Source organism: Notechis scutatus, chromosome 8 (assembly GCF_049901735.1).
Source record: "Notechis scutatus isolate UNSWTSFEM ecotype Mainland chromosome 8, rNotScu1.2, whole genome shotgun sequence".
NCBI classification, from domain to species: Eukaryota; Metazoa; Chordata; class Lepidosauria; order Squamata; family Elapidae; genus Notechis; species Notechis scutatus.
In genome coordinates this window covers 21,473,689-21,483,982 of record NC_142016.1, presented here as the reverse complement: position 1 = coordinate 21,483,982, position 10,294 = coordinate 21,473,689, and the positions used below count along the sequence as shown (strand labels likewise).

At 45.9% G+C, this 10,294-nt stretch overlaps 1 protein-coding gene across 1 annotated transcript; it reads left to right on the top strand.

The window, feature by feature from the left end:
* The first annotated feature begins 655 nt into the window (after window positions 1-655).
* ETHE1 (ETHE1 persulfide dioxygenase) lies at window positions 656-9,871 on the top strand. Its single transcript, XM_026681432.2, has 7 exons — window positions 656-1,205; window positions 3,217-3,361; window positions 4,476-4,624; window positions 6,070-6,199; window positions 7,167-7,256; window positions 8,016-8,132; window positions 9,422-9,871. Exons 1-7 carry the CDS (start codon window positions 1,071-1,073, stop codon window positions 9,472-9,474), a joined length of 819 nt encoding a protein of 272 aa, XP_026537217.2. The 5' UTR covers window positions 656-1,070; the 3' UTR covers window positions 9,475-9,871.
* Window positions 9,872-10,294: the final 423 nt, after the last annotated feature.

The following is a 10,294-nucleotide window of genomic DNA, read 5'->3' as shown; positions in this document are numbered from 1 at the left end:
GTTGATTGATAATATGAGTTACTATGTAAAATAACTATTATGAAGGTTATGAAATAGATGCACAAAAAGGAGTGATAAACCAACCGATGCACTGTCTGTAAATATATGAAGAAAAATAATGATGTTTTTATGTCATGTCTTATGTTGTTTGTGTTTTTGTTTGTTGTTAAAATCAATAAAAAAACCTTTTTACAAAAAAAAAAAGACTTTAAACTAGGAAGAATTCAAAGTCTTTAAGACTTTAAACTAGAAAGAATTCAAAGTCTTTTAAGACTTTATGCAATCGGGTGAGTCTGTGTGAACTCATATGTTTATTCAAAAGAAGACAGTTAAAAAAAAAGAATTTATATCTTTATTCAAAGAAGGTGTTTACGTGACTCTAGGCAAGAGTTCTATGGCAGTTGGTTAAATCAAGGCTGTCAGTATAATTTATGGTGGCATCACTGCCTTAAGAAAGTCACACATTAACCCTTGCTCTTACAACCACGCCAAAAAAAAAAAAAAGATTTTCCAATTGTTAAGGAAAGATGGGACAATAATAACTACTGAATTGACCTTGATTCTTCAGGAAAGGGCCTTGTTTTGTTTGCTTTCCATTGGCACCTCCCAAGATTAACAGAGTAGGAAGAAACCTTGTAGATTATCTAGTACACACACACACACACACAGGCCAAGCAGAAGACCTTTGCTCTATCTATCTTATCTATCCTATCTCTATTCTACCTCTCTCCTCTCTCTCACTCTTTTCTCTCTCTCTCTCTATTCTACCTCTCTAACTTTTCCAGGGGTCTTCAAACTAAACAGCTTGAAGACATGTGGACTTCAACTCCCAGAATTCCTCCTCCAGTCATGTTAGCTCAGGAATTCTGGGAGTTGAAGTCCACGAGGCTCAAACTTGCCTTGCGTTTGCGGCGCCTCTGGACCTTTTAAAGGAGGCGCGTCTCTTCCCCTCCCCTCCCCGCCAGCCCAGCCCAGCCCAGCCCAGCCCAGCCAATATTAAAGGGGCGTCGCTTCGCCCTTCGCTCCGGTTCCTGGAAAGCTGGCGCGGGATCAAGAGGCAACACCTGACCATGAAGCGGCTGCTGCTCCGGGGATGCCCTGCCGCTGCTAGGCGGCTCCTGAACCAGCCGCTTCCCCGCACCAGCCTCCCGCAGCGATGCTACTGCGCCGCCTCTGCCCAGCGGCGGGGGCTGCTCTTTCGACAGGTGAGCTCCTCCCACGCCCCTCCAGACAGGTGGGCTGCTGCTGCACCTCCAAGGGGCTTCGCAGCCCCCCCCCCAGCGGCCAGGCGCTGCTGCCCTCCCCCCACCCACTTTGGCCGGACTTCAGGGACTCTTTTCGAGGAGGGATTTCGCCTTGGCTGCTCTTGCTTTCGCTTTGGGCTGCTGCTTTCTTCGAGCTTGGCCGACCGGGAGGAAGGGGAGGATGGGTGTTGTAATCCAAGGCAGGTGGAGAAAAGGCACCCAGCCGCTCCAAACTTGATTGCAGGAAATACGACTTCAGCAACAGAGTGGTCAATGCCTGGAATGCACTACCTGACTCTGTTGTTACATCCTCAAACCCCAAAACCTTTAACTTTAGACTGTCTACCTCACCCCATTCCTAAGGGGTCTTTAAGGGGCATGCAAAAGCGCACCAATGTGCCTGCCGTCCCTGTCCTAATGTTCCCTTTTATTCTTATCTATTTCATGTATTAATAATTGTGTTCATACTTGTATCTGTACTCTAATACATGCTTGACCAATAAATAAATAAAAATAAAGTGTGAGCTTGTTGGGAAAGAGGTAGGATGGGAGTTTGGAGATAATTGCCTGGTTTGAGCCAGGCTCTTGGTAGTCAAACGTTTTCCTCCCTGAAAAAGACCCCCGGGGCTCTTAACAGGAAGTTCAAGGATTTAGGATTTTGGGAGGTATTGTGTGGAAGTGGAGCTTCACATGCTGATTGTCTTGTTTTAAAGATGGGTATCCAAGCATTAAAATGAATATTTCTATCCTCCCAAAACTTGTCACGGAATTTACTTTTAAAATTGTTTCCTCTTTCCAGTGCAGGGAGGGATATTACAAGTTTTACTTATGAGCAATAGCACTTAGACTTATATACTGCTTTATGTACACCGCGTCAGCTTTGGAAGCCATATTAGCACCAGAGGTTTTTCTGGAACGCTGACAACACTGTACATACGTACACAGCATATGCTTACGTACACTGAGAGCATATGCACCAAAGAAAAATTCCTTGTGTTTCCAATCGCACTTGGCCAATAAAGAATTCTATTCTATCCTATTTACAGAGTCCGCATATTGCTCCAACAATGTGTTAAATTTAGGGGATTAGTCCATGTACCTATAATTTCTTGAGGAATAAAATCTGAAATAATCTCTTTTTAGACAGGGGAGTTGCAGTATGACAGTTTCTCTGAGAGATAGATGCAGGCAATAAAAAAATCAGTTAATTGTAATTAATTAAAATTCAGGGTGCAGATTTAATATGGATAGCAATTCATGTAAGGTGTTGGATACAATGGAAATTTAGTCATTTGCTTTAATTTAATAATAACAGCATGAACAATAACAATCCTTTTAATTGAAATGATCCTGGGGCTCTTAGAGCAGAGCTCTCCAAACTTGGCAACTTTTGGATTTTGATTCCCAGAATTCCCCAGCCAGCATGACTAGATACAATTGGAATGTCAGCTGGTGCTCCATTCAAAATCCAAGAAAGAAATACTTAGACTCCATTAATTAGAGAAAAGATATCTTTTACTAGAAATCAAGTGGTAGCATCAAAGGAATTCTGAATCTGAGAAAATGAGCGTGTAAATCACATATACAAAGTGATGGCAACGTTCCCACCCACAATAGTTCAATGTCTTCATCCAATTAAAAGTTGTATGTAACATGTGGGCATCTTCAGGTAGTGATGTGGCATCTGTCTGTTGACCTTGACATATTTTGATAAAGAGGTGCGCTTGTGCATAGCATAAGAAAGAAACATAAACAAGAAACTCCCCCCCCCCCACTTTTATTTTATTTAGTTTATTCTCTGAAACCTCCAGCTTGCTTCCCATAACTATTTCACCCCTCCTCCCCCCATTACACATGACAGCTGAAAGATGCAAAGCAAAGGAAAGAAATCTTGAAGGCTGACATGGACTGTTTGACTTGCTCTTCCATGGACTAAGTTTTTGTTGGTTTTTTTCCCCACTTCACCTACCAGCTCTTTGAGTCAGAAAGTTATACTTACACTTACCTGCTGGCGGATGTGAAGACAAAGGAAGCCGTTCTAATAGACCCCGTTTTGGAAACTGCCAAACGCGATTCAACATTGGTGAAGCAACTTGGACTCAATTTGCTTTACGCAGGTGAGTTGTTTCTTCTTGAAAAAAAACGAAAGGAAAACCACACAGCAACCATGGTCTGTCAGGATCTTCAGAAAGTAGCCATGATATAATTGGAGATGGATAACAGAACGGAGGTGTCAGCGGTGCTTGGTAACCTAAGAATTGGTGTTCAACCTCTCTGGATGTTATCAGCTGAAGGAAGATTGATCTCCTTTTAAAGTAATGTCTTTCCCTTTTTTTAAGAAAACAAGATTTGAGACTGAAAATAAATACTAGGGGGAACAATAGCTAAAAGGATGCAAATGACCAGCTGTCTGCAAGGAGTATAAATCCTTCCATTCCCCACCATCCAGCCAGAGCTGAAGAAGCTTCCTGGATGAGAAGTGAAACGTCTTCAAAGAAAAAAACAACAAGAAAGTCCAGTTACCTCTTGAAAAAAGCACCTTTGGGATATCTAAGGGGAACAGTTTTCTGTCTATTTTTCACCCGGTCTCAGGTGGATGGGATTATATGCTTCCTGGGTGAGAGAAGAGAGAGAGAGGATGGGTTAGTTTAAGGACTGCCCTCCAGATGGGTGGGAGACTCAATTCTGAGGGTGCTCAGTACCAACCATGCTGAGTTTGGAGCAGGGGTACAGATAATCCTCAACTTACGACCACAGTTGGGGCCAGAATTTCCGTTGCTAAGCAAGGTGGTTGCTTAAGCACTGGAGTTGCGCCTGTTTTTATGTCCTTTGCTGCCACAGTTATTAAGCAATTCCCAGAAAGTTCTTAAAGTGAATCATAAGTTAAGTGAACCCAGATTCCCCCATTGACTTGGCTTTATCAGAAGCCAGCTGGGAAGATTGCAGAGGGAGATCACTCGATTGAGGAACTCTGAAACCATTGTAAATAAATGCCGGTGTGCCCTAAACCTTGGGGTGCTATGATGGTCGTAAGTCCAGCATGAGGAGGACTGGCCATAAGTCACTTTTTTTCCAGTGCTATTGTAACGCTAAACAAACGGTTGTAAGTTAAGGGTTGCCTGTCTTGAAATACGCTCATTGGAAAGGTGGCCAGGTTGTGAAAACCTGAGTTAGATTCTCGATCTTGTCTCTTTAAGAAAACAACCATATGTTTCTCCTCCTCCTTGTTAGTCAACACCCATTGCCACGCTGATCATATCTCCGGTACGGGACTCCTGAAGCAACTCCTTCCGGGTTGTCGTAGTGTCATCTGCAAGGACAGTGGGGCTGTCGCTGATCTCCTGATCCAGGAAGGCTATCGCCTCCAATTTGGAGCTTTCGTAAGTCTGACAACAGTTTCCTGGAGAATAAGTAGCATAAACAGGAACTGGGCTCTTCAGACCCCTTCGCCTTGGCTGCTGGTAGCTCTTGACTTACGCCTGTAATGGGCTGTCCATCGCGGTCCTAAATTGGGACAATTGTAAAACAGGTCAGCCACATGTCCAGCCCCGATTTCACGACCTTTATTGTTGTGTTGTTAAGCAAATGCCACAACTGTTAAGCGAACTGGTTCTTTCTTCGTGCTTGTTCCCTTTCTCTGAATTTGCTCCAGTTTTTCTGAGTCCTTCGTAAATTGTAGACATAATATGGGAGAGGGAGCCTGCCCAGCACACAACGGAGTGAAGCTGCTAGTTCCTCTCATTTAGAAATAATGCATTTATCACTTCCTGCACTCCACCCTGCCTCCTCATTTATTTCCCAACAATTTACCAACAGGCTTGCTTAATTCTCTCAGTATATAAGTCTGAGGGCTGTTACTATTGCTACTCAACAGGGAAGCTTGTCAAGGTGATGCATAATCGAAGGGCATCAGGACTGTGTTGTCTGTAGCATTCCCCAAACACCTTGCTATCCCCCTTGTTCAGTGGTGGGGTTCAAATTTTTTTTACTACTGGTTCTGTGGATGTGGCTTGGTGGGCGTAGCTTGGTGGGCCTGGCAGGGGAAGGATATTGCAAAATCCCCATTCCCTCCCCATGTCAATTCATAAAATATTTCTATGGTCTTTTTAGAGTTGCCAACAGAAAGGGAGGGGGAGCAGTGCGGCAGCTTGGAAATCAAAAGTGCATTCCATAAATAGTTTTCAAAGATAATAACTAGGTGACTGAAGTTTCTGCCATGCAAAATTCTAACTGGAGAGCATGATTGATGACTCTTGGCTATGGATGTGTCCCATTGGAGGATATGAATTATGATACACCAGGGGGTGGGGAAAAACCAGGGTCAAGGGTGACAGTGAATGATGTGTCTCAGAGTCGGCTATACCCAGGCAATGCTGGACCTTTTAACTCCCAATAAATCATTTTGAAGTTTTGGAAGTTTATCTTGAGACTCATGATTTAATTGGGGTAACTGCTGGAATCCTGACACCCCACTCTTGGGGGAAGGATACTGCAAAATCCCCATTCCCTCCCCATCCCACTAACCTGCTTTCCAGCTCCGTTCTCCTGTGCAGGGCAACAAAAGAAGACCGAGCTGATCAGTTGGGATCAGGTGGGGGCGGGGCCAGTCAGTGGTGGGATTTGCCAGTTCTCTGAACTACTCAGAATTTCCGCTACCGGTTCTCCAGAACTGGTCAGAACCTACGGAATGCCACCTCTGTCCTTGCTGCTATGAATTCTGGGGGTTGTAGTTCCATTTCTGTAGGCAGAGGAATAAGAACAGAATGCTAATATAAAACGGGAGACAGGCTCTAGGAACATTAGTGACGTGTTGTTATGGTTTCAGGCATTACAAGCTCGTGCCACCCCTGGCCACACGGATGGCTGCCTGACCTATGTGCTGAATGACAACACTATGGCTTTTACAGGAGATGCCTTGTTGATCAGAGGATGTGGCAGGACTGACTTCCAACAAGGTATGTGTTGTGGTTCTCCAGCAGCAGGTGTGGATGGCTGAGGTCTCGGAGAGCGAGGACTCAGATGAGGGGCCTGCGTGTGATTGCAGGGATGGGGCCAGGACCATCAGGGAGTGGAACGCTGCCTTTAGAGATTGTGGAGGCTGGCAGCAGTGATGAAGAGGTCCCCGAGGAGCCTGGGCCCAGTGCGTGTGTGTGCAGGGCTGCTTGAAGGAAAGAGCAGCTGCAGCAGGACGGGTGACTCGGGAGTAAGGCTGCAAGGTGATGGCCCCTCCCTTAAGAGATAAAAGCCAGCTGAGAAACCGGAGTTCTTTGCAGGAAGCAAAGAAGTTTTTGCACTCAAGCCTTGTGGATGTTCGGACTATCTTGGTTGGTGTTTGGACACTCTTTGTGTTTGAAATATTTCTTCACAACTTTATCTAGTGTTCTTGGCAGCCTTGCACCACCTTGGCAAGGCTCGTTCTTATCAGAGACAATTAGTTTGAAACAGCCTTTTAACCGTGAAGGAACAGAATTAATAAGAAATCACTGAAAGGTTTTGCTGTTACCTCCATTTCGAGTTCGTTTCCTTGGAACAAGGTTTGGGTCAGAACAGTATGGAAGACTTTAGGATCTGGTTATGAGCTTTGCAGCTCGGGAGAGAATGGAGGTTTTTATACAGGTAGTCCTCGACTTACAACAGTTCTCTTAGTGTCCATTCAAAGTTACAACGGCTTTGCTGGCTGAGGAACTCTGGGAGTTGAAGTCCACAAGTCTTAAAATTGCCAAGGTTGGACACCCCTGCTCTAGAGATTCTGGTTGCGTGAAGGAGACTTACACATATGTTACAAGAGATGGTTTTCGGCCTAATATTTGTCAGGGTAGGAGTTGGGGGATAAACCCCTCTGGGCATCCTGCTCCAACTTCTATATTAGGGAGGGGGGAAAAAGAATCTGCTTGATGGTTATAGCTCCATTCTCGTCCCCAGGTTCTGCAGAAACCCTGTACAACTCAGTCCACAAGAAAATATTCACCCTTCCAGGGGATTGCCTGATCTATCCTGCCCATGATTACACAGGTGAGTTGGTGAGAGCTCTTTATTCTTTTTTTATCTTTAAGTTTAGTTTGCATTAGATTTTACCCTTAACAATCAACATTCTGAGGTGAATATAGAGACACCAGATTTATTATGGCTTGTGGCTTCATGAACTAAAAACTTAAAATTAGTGCATATTATATGCACAATAACCGGGGTGTGGGCTGCTACCGGTTTGCACCGGTTCAAGCGAACCGGATGTTAATTTTACATCTCGTTCGCCAAACCGGTAGTTGCAACAACTGGCTGGACCTGCCTACCCCTCCCCTCCCAGGAGTCTCCATGCCGCCCTTTGGATCCCAGATAAGTGCAGGGCCCACGTAGAGGGCGAAAAACGGGCCTCCCGGAAGCTCTGGAAGCCTGGAAAATGGGCCCGTTTTCAGCCTCTGGAGAGCCTTCGAAGCTTGGGGAGGCCATTTTTGCCCTCCCAGAGGCTCGAAAAAAAGCCTCTGGAGCCCAGGGAGGGCGAAAAATGGGCCTCCCAGAAGTTCCGGTAGGCTCATTTCTGGCCTCCTGAGGGCCTACGAAGCCTAGGGAGGCCATTTTCGCCCTCCTGGAGGCTCAAGAAAAGCCTCCGGAGCCCAAGGAGGTCAAAACAACCCGCCCCTGCCGCTGCCATGGTGCATGAGGCTGGTTAGGCCACGCCCACCCAGGAACCCGGGCACAGAACCAGTTGCTAAATTTTTTGGAAGGCCACCCCTGGCAATAACATCCATTCTCTTTCTTCTTCCTCCGGTCCAGGCCAGACGGTGTCTACAGTGGAGGAAGAACGGACTCTTAATCCCCGTCTGATCTTGTCTAAGGAGGGTTTCGTTGAGCTTATGAACAACCTGAACCTACCCAAACCCAAAAAGATTGGTGAGTCTGGCTTCTGTTGCTCTGAGGGAGAGAGGAGCAGAAGGGGTGTGTGTGTGTCTCTCTCTTCTGGACTATTGTCTGCTCCATGTTAATGGCTCTTCTGGAAGAACCTCTATAGCAGGGGTCTCCAACCTTGGCAACTTTAAGACTTGTGGACTTTAACTCCCAAAGTTCCTCAGCCAGCAAAGTCCATACCCGCATCTCCAATAAATATTAACCCACTTTACCTACCCCCAAAAAGTAGCTGTTTGCTTGTAACTGATCCACTTAAGGAGTTTACAAGCATGCTGCTCCTAGCTTGCTAGACCCCTAAAAACACAGGGGGTCTTACATCAGAATAAAGACACATAAGCTGGTTCTTCCCCATAGCCAGAAGATAAAACATCTCCTCCCATATTTCTGGTCTGCGAATCTCTGTCTCCTTCACAGGATCTAATAGCATTAGCACTAGCACTAGCACTAGCACTTAGACTTATATACCGCTTCACAGTGCTTTACCACTGCTCTCTAAGCGGTTTACAGAGTCAGCATCTTGCCCCCAACAATCTGGGTCCTCATTTGACTGACTTCGGAAAGATGGAAGTCAATCTTGAGTCGGTGAAAATCGAACTGCTGGCAGTTGACAGAGTTAGCCTGCAATACTGTATACTAACCACTGTGTATCATGGAAGGATGAGAGGGAGGGAGGGAGGGGAAGAGCAATAGCACTTACTTATATACCACTTCGTAGTGCTTTACAGCCCTCTCTAAGCGGTTTACAGAGTCAGCCTATTGCCCCCAAATCTGGATCCTCATTTGACTGACCTTGGAAGGATGGAAGACTGAGTCAACCTTGAGCCTGGTGGGGTTTGAACTGACAAATTGTAGGCAGCTGGCTGCAGCATAATCCTCTTCCCTTCCTAATCTTTAGTTTTAAGGCAAGGGTCTCACTCTGGACAATGAATATGTACTGCATTCTAAGCACTGTGCCACCACACCTCCTTCCTTCCTTCCTTCCTTCCTTCCTTCCTTCCTTCCTAAATAGCAATAGCAGACATATATCACTTCACAGTGTTTTACGGCCCACTCTAAGCGATTTACAGAGTCAGCTTATTGCCCCCAACAATCTTGTGTCTTCATTTTACCCACCTCAGAAGGAAGGAAGGCTGAGTCAACCTGGAGCCTGGTGAGATTCGAACTGCCCAAATTGCAGGCAACCGGCAGTCAGCAGAAATAGCCTCCAGTACTTCACTCCAACCACTGTGCCACCGTGCCTCGTTCTAATGCTTCCGTTTTCTTCTTTTGGGCAGATTTTGCAGTTCCTGCAAACCTCAAATGCGGAATCCAGGATGTTCCTGTTTAAGGCAGTGTCTCCTTTCTCAAGATCAACAATATTCTGGGCCTCTAGAAAGTCCCCCGTGTCACTTCTACACTCTTGTGCAAAACACAAGCGAAGCCAACAACAGTCAAATGCAACTTGTTCGCTTCGAATTCTTGAACTGATTCCAAAACGAAGATAGACCCACCTTATAACTCCAGTTTCCTTGCTTTAATCTAGTGATATCTTTATTAGCAAATGGAGTGGCGGGCACTCCTGGCCTCACCTTAGATCTGCACTGCATGGCTCTCAAGGCTGTTCTCTTTTGAGATTTGAGGCTCTCTTTCCTCCAACATCTGACGGGCGTTCTTGGGCTGTGAATGACTGAAACTCAACAGACTGGCCTTCTGTGTTAAACAAAATAAAACTCTTCGTTTCTTAACCTTTTGGGATTCAACCTTGGGGCAGGGAGGCTGGGAGGAGGGACCATAATGGTTAATGCCTGGGTTAGACTTGAGCACTGCACGTCAGGGAACGTATGTGTCTCTAGCACCGATGATGTTACCTAGCTTGGTAATGAGACGTCTGCAAGAAAGCGAGCTCAGAGAGCACCCAACCCCCCCCTCATTTTAACCCTGAGCTACAAATATTCTCCTTTATTTTGATACACAGGTGTCTCTTCCTTTGAGGGTACTTCCAAGTTTAATGTTTTGGCTAGGGCAGGGATCTGCCAACTTGCAGCTCTGGAGCCACATGCGGCTCTTTTGGCCCTCTGCTGTGGCTCCCTGTCAGCTGATCCCACCACTGGCTGGCCCCTCCCCTCCCCATCATTCCTCGCCTGGCCTGAGAAGCTAAGGGTGATGGC

Excerpts from the sequence above, each read along its gene's own strand:
- ETHE1 (XM_026681432.2), top strand. The coding sequence starts at position 1,071 with ATGAAGCGGCTGCTGCTCCGGGGATGCCCTGCCGCTGCTAGGCGGCTC. Across the intron at positions 3,362-4,475 it reads ACTCAATTTGCTTTACGCAG|TCAACACCCATTGCCACGCT; the intron begins GTGAGTTGTTTC and ends CCTCCTTGTTAG. Across the intron at positions 7,257-8,015 it reads TCCTGCCCATGATTACACAG|GCCAGACGGTGTCTACAGTG; the intron begins GTGAGTTGGTGA and ends CCTCCGGTCCAG.